Here is a 22,500-nt window from a genome sequence, read left to right as displayed (position 1 = left end):
TGGGCTAATACTTTACAGATACTGTAATATGATTGTTCATGTTTTTCAGTCAGTACAGATTTGTGTCCAATCGTATTGTGTTGTGCATTACAACTCAAAAGCCATTCAGCTGTTGACAATGTCACGACAGCTTGGTTATTATGCAAGTTGCGAACGTAAATTAAGTATTGTTGTTGGTTTTTGGATGCTTTTTTTAGGGTGATTCATAGGCAGGGTGGATTTCTCCCATTAGCAGCATGGCTAGTCACCTAGAACGAGCTGACTATTATACATTAGAATGCAAAAAATATAAACACAAATGTGTTCTTGTCTCTCACAATGATTGTGAACAATAGGCAACATTAACAAAAAGTGCAGCTCACCTTAGAAAATAAATCTCAACTGGATGTGGTTTCAACTACATAACATTTATAAAAAATGTGTATATACAGTCATGGTGAAAAGATTACATACACTTATGAAGTACATAATGTCATGGCTGTCTTGAGTTTCTACAACTGTTATTTTTTTGTGATAGAGTGATTGAAGCACATACTTGTTGATCACAAAAAAACATTCATTAATTTATTATGGGTCTACTGAAAATGTGACCAAATCTGCTGGGTCAAAAGTATACATACAGCAATGTTAACATTTGGTTACATGTCCCTTGGCAAGTTTCACTGCAATAAGGCACTTTTGGTAGCCATCCACAAACTTCTGGTTGAATTTTTGACCACTCCTCTTGACACATTGGTGCAGTTCAGCTAAATTTGTTGGTTTTCTGACATGGACATGTTTCTTCAGCATTGTCCACACGCTTAAGTCAGGACTTTGGGAAGGCCATTTTAAAACCCTAATTCTGGCCTGATTTAGCCATTCCTTTACCACTTTTGACGTGTGTTTGGGGTCATTGTCCTGTTGGAACACCCAACTGCGCCCAAGACCCAACCTCCGGGCTGATGATATTAGGTTGTCCTGAAAAATTTGGAGGTAATCCTCCTTTTTCATCGTCCCATGTACTCTCTGTAAAGCACCAGTTCCATTGGCAGCAAAACAGGCCCAGAGCATAATACTACCACCACCATGCTTGACGGTAGGTCTGGTGTTCCTGGGATTAAAGGCCTCACCTTTTCTCCTCATAAACATATTGCTGGATATTGTGGCCAAACAGCAAAATTTTTGTTTCATCTGACATCACATGGAAAAAGATAAGACCTTCAGGAGGAAAGTTCCGTGGTCAGATGAAACAAAAATTGAGCTGTTTGGCCACAATACCCAGCAATATGTTTGGTGGAGAAAAGGTGAGGCCTTTAGTCCCAGGAACACCACACCTACAGTCGAGCGTGGTGGTGGTAGTATCATGCTCTGGACCTGTTTTGCTGCCAATGGAACTGGTGCTTTACAGAGAGTAAACGGGACAATGAAAAAGGAGGATTACCTCCAAATTCTTCAGGACAACCTAAAATCATCAGCCCAGAGTATGTATACAGTATACCATATATATATATATATGCTTATGTATACTTTTGACCCAGCATATTTGGTCACATTTTCAGTAGACCCATAATAAATTGATAAAAGAACCAAACTTCATGAATGTTTTTTGTGACAAACAAGTATGTGCTCCAATCACTCTATCACAAATTATTGGAAACTCAAGACAGCAATTACATTATGTTCTTTACAAGTGTATGTAAACTTTTGACCACAACTATATATATATTCCACACTTGCAGAAGTGTATGCCCTCTTGCAGGGTAAGTAAATGTCCTGCCATATATTTATATTCATGCGATGATAACTTGCATACTAAATAAATAACAAGACTAGACACATATTACCCAAATAAAACAACTTATATATAAGGTGATTGTTACAAATAAATACAATAAATCACAATGTCTCAAAATAAAAATAAAGTCAGAATAGCTGTAGTAAAACAGTGTTGTATGACTAATCAATGGCTGAAGTGTCTCACTACAGTACGGTATCATGTTAAAATAATTTCATAAATGAGCAAAAAAAAATATTTCTGAAGCACAATGATGCAAAATGTAAACAAAAACATTAGTCCAAAACGTAAATGAACCAAAAATATGGTTTTAAAGAAAGGCGAAAAGTGAATACAACAAGTAGAGTGAATATATGAGAAGCAGGCTAGTTGGCTAACAGATGAGCCTACCAGAAGTCACAGATCAGTAGTGTATATCCATCAGAGCTCTCACAGCTAAGTAATTCCCCCCAATCAGACGGATCCATGTAAATATGTCAAATGGGGGACGGGAAATTGCCAGTGTGGTTTATTGACTGTGATAAAATCTGAAAAGCACCGCTGAACATAATTACATACTTGTCAGAGCCATAAAAATTAGCTTTATTATCAATGGGATGGTTTTCTACAACTTCATTTGGGGGCGATGCCTTCCAGATGGGGAGCGTGGAGAGCTTTTTCACACTCCTCCCTTCTCTGCATCTGGCCCCGTCATTAACAGCATGATGAGCTCCCTCTCTCTTTTCTCTCTCCTGTTGTGCAGAAGAAGTCATACACTCCACAAACATAGCGACGTACTGGGCAGTGTAAACACACGACAGCATTTGAACACATGCATAACATTGTGTCAAAGCCTTTATACAATTGACAGATACTGTATCCATCAAAAACACAACGTCCAACGTCCTCCACACGGTAAACATCTTCAATTTGAATGTTGAGCTCCAGGTCTGATCATTCAAGTGGATGACTTTTCCAACCGGGCTTCAGTTATACTCCAAGTGCTCCTCTTGTGCACTGATAGCTTTTATTGAGTCCAGAGAGACAAAGCTGCTTTAAGTTTCCTCTATCTTACCCATTTAAAGCCCCTCAACTGTGACAAGAGCTTTAATGAAGTGCCACTTAGAGGAGAGAAAAACAGCCTTAAAAAAGCAGCATTTGTCAACATTGACATTTTGTACCACAAGCCATTTGTACATTGTGTAAACATGTTTTCTTAAAATTAATATAGATCTGTCTGCAAATATTTAAAAATAGATAATAAGGTATATACCAGGTTAGATTTTGATCAAAATAAAATGTAGGAGTAAACCCACAATGCAACATAAAGTGTGATGTTTTAAAAAAAATGCTAAATGCAATTATACTGAAGTGTGCGTAATACACATCAAAGGTTTTTAAATTAAAACATATTGAATAGTACAGTGTGTAATGTTTTCCCTTAATTTTTTTGGCGGATATTCTGTGTCAAAATAAACCTACCATGAAAAAACCCCCCAAAAAACTATAGCGTTCCCTTGATTACTGCGAGGATTATGTTATACATAAATCAACAATATAATACATTCGTTATTAAATGTCCAGCCATCCATTTTCTACCACTTGTCCCTCTCTGGTTCACGGGGGTGGCTGGAGCTTATCCCAGCTACATTCGGGCGGAAGGTGGGGTACACCCTGGACAAGTCCCCACACGGATAGACAGCATTCACTCTCACATTCACACACTAGGGTCAATTTAGTGTTGCCAATCAACCTATCCCCAGATGCATGACTTTGAAAGAAGCTGGAATACCTGGAGGGAACCCACACAGTCACAGGGAGATCATGAAAACCCCTGTATCCACCGTGCTGCTGTTATTAGATGTATCATTAATACATTTAATGTGAAATTCCATCCCTCCATCCATCCATTTTCTACCGGTTGTCCCTTATGGGGTCGCGGGGGGTGCTGGAGCCTATCTCAGCTGCATTCGGGCAGAAGGCGGGGTACACCCTGGACAAGTCGCCACCTTATCACAGGGCCAACACAGATAGACAGACAACATTCACACACTAGTGCCAATTTAGTGTTGCCAATCAACCTATCCGCAGGTGCATTTCTTTGGAGGTGGGAGGAAGCCGGAGTACCCGGAGGGAACCCACGCAGTGACAGGGAGAACATGCAAACTCAACACAGAAAGACCCAGAGCCCAGGGATCAAACCCAGGACCTTCTTATTGTTAGGCAACAGCATTAACCCCTGTTGCACCGTGCTGCAGTTATTAGATTTATCATTAATACATTTAATTTGAAATTATATCTATGAATTTAACTATTTAAATAATTATTTCACCATCAAGTTATATTTTCATGAATCTGGGAGGCAGTTTCATAAAGTAGGTCGTGAGTTCAAACCCCGGCCGAGTCATACCAAAGACTATACAAATGGAACCCATTACCTCCCTGCTTGGCACTCAGCATCAAGGGTTGGAATTGGGGGTTAAATCACCAAAATGACTCCCAGGCGCGGCCACCGCTGCTGCTCACTGCTCCCCTCACCTCCCAGGGGGTGATCAAGGGTGATATGTCAAAGGCAGAGGATAATTTCACCACACCTAGTGTGTGTGTGACCATCATTGGTACTTTAACTTTAACTTAATACATGTATTTTACCTGTTAACTGAGCCATCAAAGTCAGTGGGCGAGTACTACAGTAACACCTGATTGGTTCCACTTGTCTTTGGAACCCTTCGCAAACTTTGAAGCACGGGAGTACAGGTCGATATCTTGGTCTGAAAGTGTGGAAATAACACTGACAACTTCAATACATTTCTCCACTTTAAGATCTACATGGTCTGGGGCAGCAGGTCTAGGTTCCACATACTCTGCAAGGTCTGATATTCTGTGTCGAACCAAGTCTCTAAATAGTATGAGTATATTTTACTTGTTGGACTGTGACAGTTGCACAAACATAGGGCGGCAAAAATGTGACAACGGCCCAGCATGCAACCTCTGAAGTGGAATATCGGCAGCACGTAGTAGTGCTGATTAGACGGTATCCTCAATTCAACTTTTGCAGACCATGACCAGGGTAAGTATCTCCCCAGCCGTTTATACCAAATAACATGTGAAATAAAGGAATACAAATATGTATTTAACAGGCAACGTAAAAGAGGCTAGTCTCTATCCTGTAAACCCTGTTTGCTTAGGCTTTAATTCTACATAAGAAAAACACTGCTGATCCCTTCTTCACTCCTTTCCCTCTCTCCATCTCTCATTACACCAAGCGCTACAAGACCTCACCGCAGAAAAATCCATTGCCATCGATCCTTATGCCCAGCTGCGGTCGCCACAATTATTCTTGAGGATTCTTGAGGAGAAAACATTGGCAATAAATTACATGTGTGCTTTTCATCTGCTGATCTGTAACGTTGCCCCGTCTGGCGACTTGGACGACAAGGTGGGATAACATAAGAGTGAGGCACAGTCAATTAAAGGTCCTAAAAAAATTAACTAACTTCCATGACTATCAGTTCCGTATGAATCACTCGAGCATTTTTATGTATATTCAACCCTAAAAAATGTTCTGTTTAGGCTTATGCATGGTTAGCCTTTAAAGCACAATCATTTGTTTTTTCCCCCATGATGCACCTAAGCTCTTATTTATTATAATTCAAGATGCAACCTTTCCTTACATGTGTAGTACGGTATATATTCTCCATTATATGTGTGTGTCTGCATGCAGCTATAATTGCCTCCGTCATTAGTTATGTTTTAACAGGAGAGGAAGGGAGGGCAATTAATTTCACCGCTTAATTTTTGACACTGAATCCGCTGCTGTATTGATGTCCCGGCCGTTTTGCCTCTCATTTTTCAGGGAAATTAATTGACAAAGTACGAAGATTTATCAGCATATTGCCAGATTAAGCGACAAACTGAGGCAATGAGGAAATCAATTGCAGCTCTGTCGTTGTGTTCAGTCCCCCAACCCCCCACGGTGACCGCTCCCCTCTCTGCAATGCCCGAGAGCCTGGGAAAAAGCTGGGTGGGTCAGAAGCAGCACACTTATTTATTTGTGTCGCTCATTCATCAGCGGTTACAAATGACCCTGGCGGCTGAAGACCACAGAACTCCCTTACCCGCCCTCCTTCCAATCCCTCAGACAGGACTGGTGTAGAGAAAAGTGATTAATAACAAAAACACACAAATCAGAAAGGAGCAATGAATTCAGTTCAGGGCAATACAAGGAGAGCTGCAAGTCTTACCTTTCTCCCTTTATAAGGTGAACAAATTATGACATATTACATCTTGACTTTGACTTCATGGGTGCGAATGTTGGTATAATAATAATTGTGCCTTATCTACTGCTTTATAGTACAATACATTTGCTTTGCGGGACAATTGCTTGACAAAATATTCGGCTGGGTGTTTTTGTCTTTAACAATAAAATGCGGTTCAAATATCATGCAAATACATAAGATAACTCCTCCAAGGATACCCTGCATGTTGATATACTCTTGGCAGCGTATGTGGGGCTGACTGACAAGCCTAAAAAAATTGGATTGTGCAAAAAAACAGCTGGTAAATGTGATGTCCAAAATTTCTGGCAGTACCCTTGGATATGCTGTGATAGCTTTTAGGACCAGCTTTCACATTCAGCAATAATATCGCTTTTGAGGGAGAGGTGATGGTTTTGGTTAGTTATCTATTTGATACAAATGTATTCTAGTTGTTCCAGTTGCATGTGTGTGTGTTTGTGATATGTCATGATTTTTTTTGGGGTGTTTGTTGACCTTGAACTTGCATTTAGCATTAAACTTCTGGTAACACTTTAGTATGGGTAACATATTCACCATTAATTAGTTTCGTATTAACATGCAAATTAGTAACATATTGGCTCTTAATTAGTCATTATTAAGTACTTATTTATGCCTTATTCTGCATTGCCTTATTATACAACCAGTAAGCCATTAACTAAGAGTCTTCCCTCAATAACCTCAGATTTATTGCTTATTAGTAACCCTAACCCTTATATGTTCCCCTAATGTCCAAATAACTCTAAATTAAGTCTTTGTTACTTAAAATATGTTCCCCATACTAAAGTGTTACCAAACGTATTTATTGTACAACAACACAAGGAAACTAATACAAGGTTTTCCCACACAACTGAGCTCCGAATACCTCCCCCTTTAGTCACTGGCCTTACAGCTTCTGCATAATTATAATAGTAATTATTATTTCCCCCTTTTCTGACTTAATTCAATCTCTTCCTGTTGGTGTTTCTCTTTATGACAAATGCACATGCATACACACAATAGCACACCTCTCCAGGTGGGAACTGGGTGACGAGATGCCAGTCGCCTGATAGGGAATGATGAGTGCTGGATACAAATGAAAATAAAACATCTAATTATGTCAGCGGTGCCTTGACGTTACATCACTGTTAAAACACATTTAAAATAACATCCAGCAAGTCTCTCTCTCACACAGCAGGCACCCATGACGGATGGAGGGCTCTCCTGCAAGCATTCAGTCAGCCTGTCAGGCCGCTGGCTGCTGCTGTGTCTTTCCCTGACTTAAACGGGACACGTGTGAGACGTTATTAGGGCCGAGAAGGAAAGGCTTGGTTGCAGCAAAAAGACAATTTGGTTGACCTGGGCTATTGCTGAGGGGGTATCATCTAAAGAAAAGTATCCTTGAACTGCAGAATATGCTATAACAGGGCTATTCAACTACATAATGAAGAGGGCCGCAGTTTTAAGAGCCCAAGGGCTCAGGGTCCGGACATCGAAATGTGGATGTCTCTTCAGAAAATGCCTCCAAGGTTTTATTATTTTGAGACCGTTTACTTAATTATAATAGTTAACACATCAGCTTTCACACTGCACTGGCAATCAATTAATTATTCTGCCCTTGCTCTACCTTTTCAGCGTGTGCAGCTCAATGGATAGTTAACAGCATGAAGAAACGAAAGCTCCAGAAGTTTTGTTGAGGATTGATGTTCTTTCTTTTAAATTATTATACTCCCTCAGTTTTACTTACTTCTTCCTTCATTTAGGTTTTTAAGACTGAAAATATAAGCATAGAATAAACGTTACAAAAGTATAACGTCCATTTGTATTTTACATAATGACCATTGTGTATTTAACATCAAATAGAAGGTTTAGTGTTACTACATTCACGCAATATACTACGGATGTTTACGCATATAAAAAATAGACAACATCCACATCAAACATTGGACACAATGTATGTGACTCATCACAATTAAACCTAAGGTGTAGCATTATTGCCCTCTACTGGTCAAATTCACCACTCCATGAATTAAACGAGCTTTGATTACCAAAGTTACTCTCAGAAAAAAAAACAGCACAACAACAAATATAAACGTCATCACGAAGTCAGCAATTTCAATGTAAAACCAAGTACGGCGTGGCAAAGTTGGTAGAGTGGCTGTGCCAGCAATCGGAGTGTTGCTGGTTACTGGGGTTCAATCCCCACCTTCTACCATCCTAGCCATGTCCGTTGTGTCCTTGGGCAAGACACTTCACCCTTGCTCCTGATGGCTGCTGGTTAGCGCCTTGCATGGCAGCTCCCGCCATCAGTGTGTGAATGGGTGTGTGAATGGGTGAATGTGGAAATACTGTCAAAGCGCTTTGAGTACCTTGAAGGTAGAAAAGCGCTATACAAGTATAACCCATTTATCATTTATTTATTTAAATATATTTATGCACAATATATACTGACAAATATTTGAGCAAGTTTCGTGATGAAGCTTACACGTGTGGATTTCTACCGTTGTTGCTGCTTGTCTCGATCACTTTGTCTGAGGCTTAAATGGTCCGACAGGAAACAATGATTTGAGCATGGGCAGAATATACATATTTTGTTGTCCAGTCTCTGTTAAAAGTCAGATTTTTTTCAGGTTTGAATGAGTAGTATTTTTCTACTCACCCTACTGCTGCTTCAATGTGACACATATGCCTGGCTGTTGCCCCCTGTGGGGTGGAAGGAGTACTGCATATATGATCAACCCTAGTAGGGATGCGAATTGATAAGATTTTTCTAGTTCCAATTCCACTTTTGATCCTGCCTAACAATTTGGTCCCTAACAATTCTCTTTTAGATTCTGATTTGGAAAAAAATATTTAAAAATGGTGGATTAGCCTCAATTGTGTTGAGTTTAGAAGCATCTTGACATTAGAAAGCCTACAGAGAGGTCACCTATGTAGCATAGAAGAAAAAAGGGTACTTTAAAAATAAATAAATAAATAAATAAATATTCTTCTGTTGAATTTAACAAAATAAATCATGTACAAATTACACAGTTATCTAATATTTAGTAACATGTGATATTAATGTATTACATGCAAAGTGAGATATATCAAACCTTTATTGATTATAATTTTGATTATTGTGGCTCACAGTTTATGTAAACCCTGAATTGAAACTCTCAGAAAATGTGGGGTTTCAAAAAGTGTAAGCCAATATCATCAAAACGGTAGTAAAGGCTTTAGATACCTCACTTTGCATGTAATGAGTTAATACCACATATTACTTTCACATTTGAAGTTACTTGCTTACATGAATGGACTTGTCCACAATATTTAAATTTTTTGAGTTTCACCTGTATAATATAATGACTGAGAGAAAATCTAGTTGGAGGAAAACATGCAACTTTTTGTCTGACTACAATTAAACCGAAAATTAGGAGTGTCTACTGTAGCAAATAGACCACAAACTTAGTCGCTGCTCGGTGACATTCGTCTAGCTGGAGCTCCCCGCCTCAGAGGCAGACATAATCTGTTTCTCGTCATGCTCATCTAAATGAGGAGGCATTGATTTCAATTGAACAAATAATAGTGCTAACATGATAGGCGGTGAGTTAAGTTTGGTGTATACTCTTACGACGCGAAGCTTGCTTAGGTGACGCCATCGTCTGCGTAGTAGCCTCCCGCGTAGCCTCCGTGCACCTCCCAAAAATCCTAGGTTCAACAAGCTTATTTGGTTGATGTTCGGTGGGCCAAATGAAAAGCTTTGGCGGGCCAGATGTGGCCTGCCAGTTGAATAGGCCTATGCTAGAAGAACCCTACAATAGAGCAGTTTAGTTTGTATTTCCATTCAGAAAACATAGGTTCACTGTTAAGGGCAAAATGTAGTTCTTAATTGATCTTTTTTTTAATGTTAATCGTTGTCATATAAACTGGTAAGTTTATCAAACGTGTCCCTTTTATGTTGACACCGACATGTTAATTTCAGAGCACTGAGTCGGTACTGGAGGACTCTCTAAGTCAGTGGTTCTTAACCTGGGTTCGATCGAACCCTAGGGGTTCGGTGAGTCGGCCTCAGGGGTTTGGCGGAGACTCTGCCGTGGAGGGCAAGACACACCCGACTCATCGTGTGAATACAAACTTCTCCCTATCGGCGTATTATGGATACCCCCAAACAATGTTCCCTCTAATTTTCCATATCCGTGAGCAAACGCAAAAACTCCTTGAGCATTCAGTGGAGCACATGTGAGCGACGTTAGACGTGTACATGCACTGTGGCCACACCAGCAGCACACCGGTCCCAAACCTGATTAAACAACAAGTTAATTGTTTTATTATTATAATCAAATGGCAGCAGTCATTTCCATGAGATTATTTTCTAATATAAGTGTTTTGGCCCAATTACAATGACAATAACAACAAATAGTTTTTCATGAGCTGTGTACTAGTATTGTATGTCTGGGTGGGGTTCCTGCTTTGGAAATAATGTGTACCCCTTTCAGATATCGCATTGAGTTCCCACTAAAACATTCACATGTTACACAATAAGATGCAAACATGGGATCATGTGTACATTCCTGTAACTTTGTTTGTAAAATATATCTTTAACTAGTATTTTTTTAATATAATAACATAATTTCCTGGTTAATATTTATAAATTAAGATACAATTTTGAAAAAAACATTTTATTGTTCACTAAAGAAGGGTTCGGTGAATGCGCAAATGAAACTGGTGGGGTTCGGTACCTCCAACAAGGTTAAGAACCACTGCTCTAAGTACTCTTAGGATTCTCAAAAATTGATACGGCTATCTGTATTTTTTATCCTGGTAAACGTCACGTAATTATTACACTACACCTATTCACAATAAGAGACAGTGTAGGATCTGATAATAGGAAACATCAATAAAGGGATAAGCTTTCACACAAAATAAACCTGTACACCAGCCAAAAGTTTGTAACACAATATTCCCTACCCAAAGTCACGCACGATTAGCAAGGCAATGCAATGCTGGAGAGTTTAGTGTCAGTTTGAAGTGGAAACCACAGCTTTACTCACGGGCCAAAGCTACCGCACAACCACCTCTAACATCCTCCTGGCGTTGATCCCTGCATTCCAGTACACCACAGGCCAAGATTAATCCACTCAAAAAAGGGAAAAAGTGAAGTAATAATCCACAACGTTGCTGTGGAGCAAGAAGACGACAGCAACAATATGACAGATCTCCAAGATGGCGTCTGAGGTCACTTCATTGTGTCCTATTTGCATGGCACACCTTGCTTAAATGCATACCCACCGACATGCTAATAGAGGGTATTGATATACAAAAGTACATGATATATTTTTTAAGATACACCATGTAAAAGATCAGTGCTGTGCACATGAATGCCATACACAAATCCTATTCCTAACCGATTATAACTTATGGCTAACAAAATAGTTGGATCTGTTTAGCTGTTACACGATAATGACGTAGCAACTATCTTGCATCTTGTGTTGCAAACCTAGTTGACTTGTTTTAAGGCTTGAATGATAGGTGCTGAGAAAAGACTTCTCTTCTGTGAGATAAATGGTACCAATGATTGTCACACACACACTAGGTGTGGTGAGAATATCCTCTGCATTTGACCCATCACCCTCACCCCCTGGGAGGTGAGGGGAGCTGTGAGCAGCAGCGGTGTCCAGCCCGGGAATCATTTTTGGTGATTAAACCCCCAATTCCAACCTTTGATGCTGAGTGCCAAGCAGGGAGGTAATGGGTCCCATTTTTATTGTCTTTGGTATGACTCGGCCAGGGTTTGAACTCACAACCTACCGATCTCAGGGCGGACACTCTAACCACTAGGCCACTGGAAAGGGGTCGGATTAAATAAGCTCTGCTTCTTCCTACCCCTTTTCGGACATGCTGTAATGAAACAACTGGAAATATGTGATGCATTACATTGTTCGACATAAACTGAAACTGAAATGAATAACTAATATTGGTGTCAGTCTAGTTCAAAGTCACTTAACCTTTTATCAAGACATGTTTAGTTTTTAAATGAGTTAGTATAGCAATTATTTCTAAAGTATTTATAGCTGTTGAAAGAATATAAATGGGGATGGGGATAAGGAACACATAGCTGTTGACCAGCTGAATGTATATTATTTCCCCCAGCACTTTTCAATCAAAGTGGTTGATTAAATTATATACTTTAGAAGGCGGCAGAATTGAGAGCTTTTAGTCTCTTTGGGACCAAAAAATTCTGCTCAACTGTCTCTGGGTGCTGAAAATGAGTACAGATGGCCAAGTCATGGCTATAATCAGCCAAAAATGTGTGTATGTTTTTTCCAAACAAAGCTGTGAAAATTCATTATCAATGTGAGATTTTCACAGTTAACACAAGTTCTTGTGCATTCAGTTTGCACATCTATAGATGTATCAGAAAGTACATTTTGTTTGATCCAAGAATATATTTATATATATATATCTGTGTTGGCCCTGCGATGAGGTGGCGACTTGTCCAGGGTGTACTCCGCCTTCCGCCCGATTGTAGCTGAGATAGGCTCCAGCACCCCCCGCGACCCCGAAGGGAATAAGCGGTAGAAAATGGATGGATGGATGGATATATATATATATAGGGATGATACTCGAAACTGGTTTTCCCGGTTGTTCAATAAGAAAAGAACCGAGTCCTCGGACTCGAATCCCTTTTTGAGAACCGGTACCCGTTATCGAGACCACTGTAGTAAAGAAAAAGAGTTGCTTCTTTATTCGAATCCCTGGGACCAATCCCGTCCCGACCAGAAATGCCCCGTGAGACATCACAAGAAATGACGTCACGTAGCTCAGTCATTAGGCGCAGATAGGGAAAGCAGGAAAAACAATGGACAAGAAAAAGCGCTCCAAGGTGTAATAAAGTTCAAAACAAAAGGTATAATCCAATGAATAACTTTACTGAGCGATTTGAGCAGGGTACAAACACATGACGAACACTTTTACGACCAACCGGAAACATAGCAACCAGGCTAGCAACGCACCTCCTTTACGGCAGCTGTCGCAACGTTCTTAAAGCAACCGCAGCACATACATATATATGACATCTCCCTTTTTTAACTTTTGTTTTTCTTTCCTTGTAAACAAAACAAAATCACACTGTATATGTGTTGTCTGTCTAATTATAAATAATGCAGACGAGGCGTGTTGGCTGAGTTCTTGACGTTTACTTTCACAGCGTGCTCATAACCTCATTCTTAGCTGCCGGGTGGTGACATGCAACAACACTTTTCGGGGCTACCGCGCATGCTCGTCACTCCCGTTGCATGATGGGTAGTGTAGTTGTTATATTCCTAGCTCATAACATCACATCTTTCCCACTATAAAGAAATAATGTTAACTCAATAAAGTGTATTTATTTTTTTAGCTTTAACTTTTCATTTTTTAGCATTGTAACCACATTTGCAAACAACTTTTCTCTTCATATAATTTTCTTTCAATAAAGAAATAAAGTGCAAAAATGTCAAAGCATCATAACAAACAGTTATGTCAAATAGCAGCAGAAGTGCACTTTTTGGAGAGCTGTATTATTTTCAGTTTTGTGCCCAAGAGACTGATTTTATTTAACACTATAGTATTATTTATACACCTATAGTGATCACAGAGACAGGTTGTTTTTGTGTTACTGTATATATTTGTTTTACTTAAAAATCCCACTTAATATACTTTGGGTAACAACAGTCAATATTTATTTATTTTATTTTATTTTTTTAGGGGGGTAACAGTCAATATTTATGTATTTATTAGATTTTATTTTGTTCTTATATAATAAAAGTGAGCTTTTGTTAAACCAAATATTGTGTTTTTTTTTCCATATACAACAACCTATCTGGACTCGATAAGAGAATCGATAAGGAATCGGTTCGATAAGAGGATTCGATAATAGGCTCGAACTCGATAATTTCTTATCAAACATCATCCCTATATATATATATAAATATATATATAAATATATATATATAAATATATATATATATATATATATATATATATATATATATATATATATATATATATTAATATATATATAAATATACATATATATATATATATAATATATATATATATATATCATATATATATATATATTATATATGTATATTTATATATATTTATATATATATATATATATATATATATATATATATATATATATATATATATATATATATATATATATATATATATATATATATATATTTATATATATCAATATATATATATATATATATATATATATATATATATATATGTATATATCAATATATATATATATATATGTATATATATATATATATTGATATATATATATATATATATATATGTATATTTATATATATTAATATATATATATATATATATATATATATATATATATATATATATATATATATATATATATATATATATATATATATATATATATATATATATATATCTATCTATATATATATACATGTGTGTGTGTGTGTGTGTGTGTGTGTGTGTGTGTGCGTGTGAGTGTGTTCTTGTATTTCTACCCTTCTTGAGACATCAACAAGAAAAAGTACCTGAGGACCGGTGAACAAGTTAAGACCGAAATCATGGACCCAATACGGAAAAACATTGCATCTAATAGAGCATGTCGCATTTGCACCCCTGGTGGTGAAATCTATCAAAATTAGGGTGGTCACAAAAAAGAGAGATTTTTCAAATTGACTGTGTGTCGGTTTTAAAAATGCTCCCCCTCTGGTTAACATATGAAATAACAAGTGTGTGTAAAAATTTGAAGTGCTCTCCCTCTGGCCATTATATGTAATAACAAGTGTGTGTAAGAAATTGAAATGCGCCCCCTTTGGTCAAAATTAATAGAACACATAGAATAAATATGTATATAGAGACATAATGTAAAAACTTGAAGTAAATAATGAAGATTAAAAAATTCCAAACAAAAAATCAAAACTGTTTTTTTTTTTTTTTTACTAAAAGCAGTCTTTTTCTCACAATGTGTCCACTTTTTTCTTATAAAATTGGAAACAATTTCACATATTATTTTTGTTTCTGTAATATTGCAATATTTTCTCATAAAATTATTACTTTTTTATGTAAAATGATTACTTTTTAATGCAAAATGGTGACAATCTTCATATACAATTCTGACTTTTATCCCAATATTGCCATGTTTGTATTGTTCTTGTAAAATAGTGAGTGACACTCTTTTGAGTAAAATTAAGACTTTTGTCATAATTTTGCCGAGTAAAATTCCGATTATTGTTATAATATTGCCAACATTTTTAAGTTTTCTTATAAAATTGTGTGAAGTGAATTATATTTATAAAACATTTTTTTCTAGTGACTCAAAGCGCTTTTACATAGTGAAACCCAATATCCAAGGTACATTTAAACCAGTGTGGGTGGCACTGGGAGCAGGTGGGTAAAGTGTCTTGCCCAAGGACACAACGGCAGTGACTAAAATGGCGAAAGTGGGGATCAAACCTGGAACCCTCAAGTTGCGGGCACGGCCACTCTGCCAACCGAGCTATACCGCCCCACGGTATTGTGACTTTTGTCGAGTAAAATTATGACTCTTTTCATAAAATTGCCAACATTTTAAGCTTTTCTTGTAAAATTGCAACTGTTATTGGAGTAAAATTCTACCTTTTATCATGATATTGCACAAATGTTCAGTTTTTCTTGTGAAATGTTGACTTGCATTGAGTAAAATTACAACTTTTATTATATTACTGCCAAAATGCCAAAGTTTTTCTTGTGAAATTGTGACCTTTTTCTTGTGAAATTCCAACTCATTTTTCACAACAAGCTTTTTTATATTTGCGTAGTATGTATATATTATTATGTTGTAAATACAAATCTTTATATATCTAGAAAGGGTGGTCCTATGGCATTATTCAGAGGTCTCAATAAGGTAACTAATACAAGAATGCGTGTGTGTGTGTGGGTGTGTGTGTGTGTGTGTGTGTGTGTGTGCGTGTGTGTGTGTGTGCTGACATAACAGAACAGGATGCAAATAATTTTAGGTACAAGTTAATAGAGTAGCTTTCTCACCAGTGTGTGTACGATAATGGTCCTTCATGGCTGACAGGTTCAGGAAGGCATAGTGACAGGACGGCCAGGAACACTTATAAGGTTTCTCGCCACTGTGAAGTTTCAGGTGGTTGTTTAGGGCCCATTTTTCACTAAAGGAGCGCTCACACAACTTGCAATCGAACTTCCTGCAGAGTGTAGAAGGTAGAGAAGGCAGAAGAAAGGGAGGGGAAACGAAACAGAGCGGGAGAAAAAAAACAATGTTATTTACTGATCCCAGTTTGGACATAAAATATTGGAAAATCTTCGCCATGAATGGAGTTTGCTGGGTAGTCACACTCATAGTCACAAAGCACAGGGCCATTTGATTGTGCGCTGTATATCTACACTGACAAACACACAAACACAGACACACGTGCACGCACAGTGCACGTTGGCTGCTGGCGTGTCATGTCTGTATAAGCAGGCATTGATTTTTCTGTCCTGGCCTGCCACCTCCACCATTTATTCTCTGCTTTGCACCAGGGCCCAGAGGACTACAGAAATTCTGTTATAGTCCACACACACACACACACACACACACACACACACACACACACACACACACACACACACACACACACACACACACACACACACACACACACACACACACACACACACACACACACACACACACACACACACACACGAGGCGGAGGGGTCTGTGGGGAGAATAAAGTTCAGCTGTCCAGCATCCCCAACCACTTAGCCAGGGTTAAATGAACAGTTATCAACATTTTACCCACAAATTATTTCATGAAGGTCCTGTTTCATATATAAATGATAAATGGGTTGTACTTGTATAGCGCTTTTCTACCTTCAAGGTACTCAAAGCGCTTTGACAGTATTTCCACATTTACCCATTCACACACACATTCACACACTGATGGCGGGAGCTGCCATGCAAGGCGCTACCAGCAGCCATCAGAGGCAAAGGGTGAAGTGTCTTGCCCAAGGACACAACGGACGTGACTAGGAAGGTAGAAGGTGGGAATTGAACCCCAGTAACCAGCAACACTCCGATTGCTGGCACAGCCACTCTACCAATATGTTCTTATTGGTACAGCCTTCAAATACAGTACTGACTTACAAACTGTCATCTGTAACATCAGCATCTCCTTTAATTTTGATAAAACATAATAATCTCAGTCGAGCAAAAGTGATGCACTGATCCATGTCCTTGTGCCAAACGCTTTTTTTTGACAATCATTACACTATATATACGCACTAGCAAAACATTCTGACTACAAGAGCCAAAAATAGTCTCACAGCTTATAAACTTTTTAAAAAGTTGTAATATTTCCTTATACATTTCACTTATTACAATAACAGAATACAACAAACGGGAAGTGCAGTGGGATTGTGGAAGCCTTTTTATACCTATGGCACAATACAATTCTTAGTGCTTGTTTGGAAAATGTCTTTCAACGTTGCATTATTTGTTGCTTTCCAATTTCTCGCCACATATTAATTAATTAGACAGGAACATCCATGTTGTTGGCAATGCAGCAAAGGGATCTGTCGATTCCGAAATCTCAGAGTCACGCAGTTTAAATCACTAGAAAAAAGCGCTATATAAATCTATTCATTATTAATATTAATATGAATAAACTCTACTTAGTTCTGAGATTTTTTTTTGTTGGTGATGGTTTTTGTTTCATCTGACATCACATGGACAAAGATAAGACCTTCTGGAGGAAAGTTCTGTGGTCAGATGAAACAAAAATTTAGCTGTTTGGCCACAATACACAGCAATATGTTTGGAGGAGAAAAGGTGAGGCCTTTAATCCCAGGAACCCCATCCCTACCGTCAAGCATGGTGGTGGTAATATTATGCTCTGGGCCTGTTTTACTGGCAATGGAACTGGTGCTTTACAGAGATTAAATTGGACAATGAAAAAAGAGGATTCCCTTCAAATGCATCAGGACAACCTAAAATCATCAGCCCGGAGGTTGGGACTTGGGCGCAGTTGGGTGTTCTAGGCAAGGCAAGGCAAGGCAACTTTATTTGTATAGCGCTTTTCATACACAAGGCAGACTCAAAGTGCTTCACAGACAACAAAGTGAAATGAAAGAAAATAAAAGCAAAATTAAAATGCAGACAATAAAAATAAAAACAGTGCAGACGTTAAAAGTTAAAAGATTAAAAGATTTAGCTGAAAGCTAAGGTGAACATAAAAGTCTTCAGTCTAGTTTTAAAAGTAGTGAGAGTTGGGGAGAGTCTGACATCTTCAGGAAGTTTATTCCAGCTATGTGTTGCATAGTGACTGAATGATGCTCTCCCTTGATTTGAGTTTACTCTTGGAACCGCTAACAGATTGGTCTCAGAAGATCTTAGTGATCTAGAGGGCGTATATAGTGGGAGCATATCAGTGATATTCTAACAAAACAATGACCCCAAACACACGTCAAAAGTGGTAAAGGAATGGCTAAATCAGGCTAGAATTAATGTTTTAGAATGGCCTTCCCAAAGTCCTGACTTAAACGTGTGGACAATGCTGAAGAAACAAGTTCATGTCAGAAAACCAACAAATTTAGCTGCACCAATTTTGTCAAGATGAGTGGTCAAAAATTCAACCAGAATCTTGCCAGATGCTTGTGGATGGTAAATGGTAAATGGGTTGTACTTGTACAGCGCTTTTCTATCAATCAATCAATCAATCAATCAATGTTTATCTATATAGCCCTAAATCACAAGTGTCTCAAAGGGCTGCACAAGTCACAACGACATCCTCGGTACAGAACCCACATACGGGCAAGGAAAAACTCACCCCAGTGGGACGTCGATGTGAATGACTATGAGAAACCTTGGAGAGGACCGCATATGTGGGTAACCCCCACCCCCCTCTAGGGGAGACCGAAAGCAATGGATGTCGAGTGGGTCTGACATAATATTGTGAAAGTCCAGTCCACAGTGGATCCAACACATCAGCGAGAGTCCAGTCCGTAGTGGGGCCAGCAGGAAACCTTTTTTTAAGGAACTCAAAGCGCTTTGACACTATTTCCACATTCACCCATTCACACACAGATGTATGTAGTCATAAACTTTTGGTAGTTTAAGAGTACCAAAAGTGCCTTATTGCAATGAAACTTGCCAAGGAACACATAACCAAATATTAACATTGCTGTATGTATACATTTGACCCAGCAGATTTGATCATATTTTCAGTAGACCCATAATAAATTCATAAAAGAACCAAACTTCATGAATGTTTTTTGTGACCAACAAGTATGTGCTCCAATCACTGTCATACAAAAATAAAGAGTTGTAGAAATGATTGTAAACTGAAGACAGCCATGGCATTATGTTCTCTACAAGTGTATGTAAACTTTTGACCACAACTGTACATACAATTAAGGTTGTACTTAACAGTGGAGTACAACTTTACTGCATCATATTGCAGATATCTGTCTGTTTCCCATACATTGTCAAAGTGTTTTTCTTTCTTTGTAGGATAATTGCGCTTTTTTCCATATGATGCCTTATTAAGCTTCAAGAAACACAGAGAAAGTAAATACAACAGAAAAGCCTGTCCTGGAATTAATCTTTGCCACCCTCTATAATTCAAGTGTAGCATGACTAATGAGAGAGTCATAAACAAATGAAGTCAGGTTTTGGGGGGCATTTGTCTTGTAGCGTGGATCATGTTATTTTAGGGAGGGTGGCTGTCTTTAAGTCCTGATTGTGTCGCTTGAGCCCCATGGTATCGGTTACATAGCGAGCAGCATGACACTCACCTGAACAAATAATGACTCCACGCAGCATGTAGCATGTGTCTGAATCAATAATTCAAACTCATACATCTTCCTTACTGGAAGAAGGGGGACAACGGTGTAATAGGGGAGGGATGTAAAGAGAGAAAACGCCTGGAATTAAAGGTGTGTGTGTGTGTGTGTGTGCGTGTGTGTGTGTGTGTGTGGTGGTGGTGGTGGGGTAGGGGGAAAGAGTAAAATGTGTCCTGGCTACAATATCAATCTATATGTTCCATAAAGATGACTTTGAGTTGGATATAGATGTTGTGCTGGAGACATTTTAAACCTGCTTTCGACAAGGGAACGGGAGGCTGTAAAATGGCGCCTGCAACATCAAATGCACATTAAACTGCTTTATTTTTCCTAGCACGTGACTTAGAAGAAACATAATTTGACCAATAGATGTGCATTTGCATCTGTATTTTACTCCCTGCGGTATTTATAGAACAGCTTCGTTGCCCATGCCACCATGGGAGAGGTAAATAAGATGAGTGAAGAGATGCTATCTTTTATTGTAAGCATTATGTGCAACACTCGTGCTTTATGAGCTAAACGGGCCATTGTTTATCATGCAGCCTAATCGCAAAGTCAGGCAGGCAGGCAGGCCTCGACGTGGGCACGCATGCTGGGACGGAGGAAAAACGAGAGGGAACACAGAGCAGAGGATGGAGCGGTGTGCCCTGGCAGCGTTAAACAAACAGCGGGGGGTTTTGTAAGGGTTTGCGTCTGTTTTTTATGGGATCAGATGGAGCACTTTGATCTTGTCCCCGCGTGTCAGATCCCGTCATGATCCACCGTCTTGCCCATGCATATGCACGCAGCCTCTAAACCGCCAGGCGCCATGCAAAACCCACTGAAGGTAGAAGATAGAGGGGGGGAAAATTGAGTGCGAGAAAGGGACATAGGTTTAGCAAATTGACTGTTGAATACATGTGTGCTTATGCACTTGCATACTTAGATAGATAGATAGATAGATAGATAGATAGATAGATAGATAGATAGATAGATAGATAGATAGATAGATAGATAGATAGATAGATAGATAGATAGATAGATAGATAGATAGATAGATAGATGGTACTTTATTGATTCCTTCAGGAGAGTTCCCTCTGGAAAATTAAAATTCCAGCAGCAGTGTACAGAATTGAGATCAAATTCAAAAAGGAAAAAGTAAATAATGGGGGTATAATGGAAATACAATAGAAAATATTACAATAAGAATGAAAATAAAAAGCAACAATAAGAATAAAAATACAACAGTAAAAATAAGAATATAACAAGAGAAACTAGGCAGTAGTGACCATGTTATGAAAATGTATTGCACTGTTTTTTGTTGCAGTTTATTTCAGTATTGTTATTGTTTTGCATCCCCTGTCACCCGAGTACCCAGAGTACTTGACATACACAAAGGCGGATTTAAATTACTAAACATTTTATAATACTATTTTTTTTTTGTATTTTGTATCATCTTATTTTATTACTTGGTGAACACTATGAAAAAAAAAAGTGCTTTACGTAAAATTGGCAGATCACGCGTACTTGGATTTGAAGCAGAGCTCAAATATAATGTATGCTTTAAGGCAGGCCTGGGCAATTATTTTTACTGGGGGGCCAAATTTAGAGAAAGAAGTGTGTCTGAGGGCTGGTATATCTATTTTTAGGAACACTAATACAAAACCTCACAATAATGTCTGATTGAATGCTAAAACGTTTTGACAGACCGCCTGAAACGGAATGGACTTTTAAATTTTTCTATGAACGATAAAACACTGAATATTGACAACATATGAACGTCACACCCCCTCATGATCGACATATTTTACAATCAAGAACGCGACAAACAGCGAAATATGAACGCAAAGGGTAAAAATACAATATCAAATCTGATATATAACTAAGCTTTAGAACTTTGTTGTGAAAATATCCTTCCACGTCTGTCCCTGACACCCACATTTCAGGCTGACCCTCTGTGGAAACGCTCCCCACCCCCACTGCTTGGTGCCTCGTCTGAGCTGCTGTGACTTAGAGTACCATAGTAACTAACCTTTGAAATAATTTGTATACCGTAATTTCCGGACTATAAGCCGCACCTGACTATAAGCCGCACCAGCTAAATTTAGGGGAAAATACAGATTGCTCCATATATAAGCCGCACCAGACTATAAGCCGCAGGGTTTTGATGTGTAATTACCGTAGTATATAGGGGTTCCTGCTACCACGGAGGGGATTGTCGGGACAGAGATGACTTTTTGGGAACGCAAAGCGTCCCATTTATTAACAATAAATCTTTCAATCGTTCAATCAAACTTTCACATCTTTGACATGGCGAACAGCATTCGTGCAGAGTACAAAGTAATACAAAGTGCTCGCCTGTACGTTATCAAAATAACCAGCCTACCGGTATATGAAAAGTCAGTCTTCAATCATTGTGTCATCGTCTTCCTCCTGCGTACTAAAACCACAGAAATCCTCTTCGTCGGTGTCGGAGAAGAACAGGCCGTAAATAAGCCGCACCCTTGTATAAGCCGCAGGGACCAGAACGAGGGGAAAAAGTAGCGGCTTATAGTCCGGAAATTACGGTAGTTCAAGACTTACGGTCATTTGAAAACATCACTGCACATCATAATGGCAGCTACAGTTTCC

The 22,500-nt window shown here is 38.5% G+C and overlaps 1 protein-coding gene across 1 annotated transcript in view; it reads right to left on the bottom strand.

The window, feature by feature from the left end:
- The window catches only part of znf407 (zinc finger protein 407), a 273,449-nt gene that overhangs the window by 89,733 nt on the left and 161,216 nt on the right, over nucleotides 1–22,500 (bottom strand). The window contains exon 6 of the mRNA XM_062063561.1: nucleotides 16,084–16,250. Coding sequence (XP_061919545.1) covers nucleotides 16,084–16,250 — 167 coding nt within the window. The remainder of the gene's footprint in view (nucleotides 1–16,083; nucleotides 16,251–22,500) is intronic.

Source organism: Entelurus aequoreus, linkage group LG11 (assembly GCF_033978785.1).
Source record: "Entelurus aequoreus isolate RoL-2023_Sb linkage group LG11, RoL_Eaeq_v1.1, whole genome shotgun sequence".
NCBI classification, from domain to species: domain Eukaryota; kingdom Metazoa; phylum Chordata; class Actinopteri; order Syngnathiformes; family Syngnathidae; genus Entelurus; species Entelurus aequoreus.
Note: the sequence above shows the minus strand (reverse complement) of the source record. Positions and strands in the feature narration are given on the sequence as shown.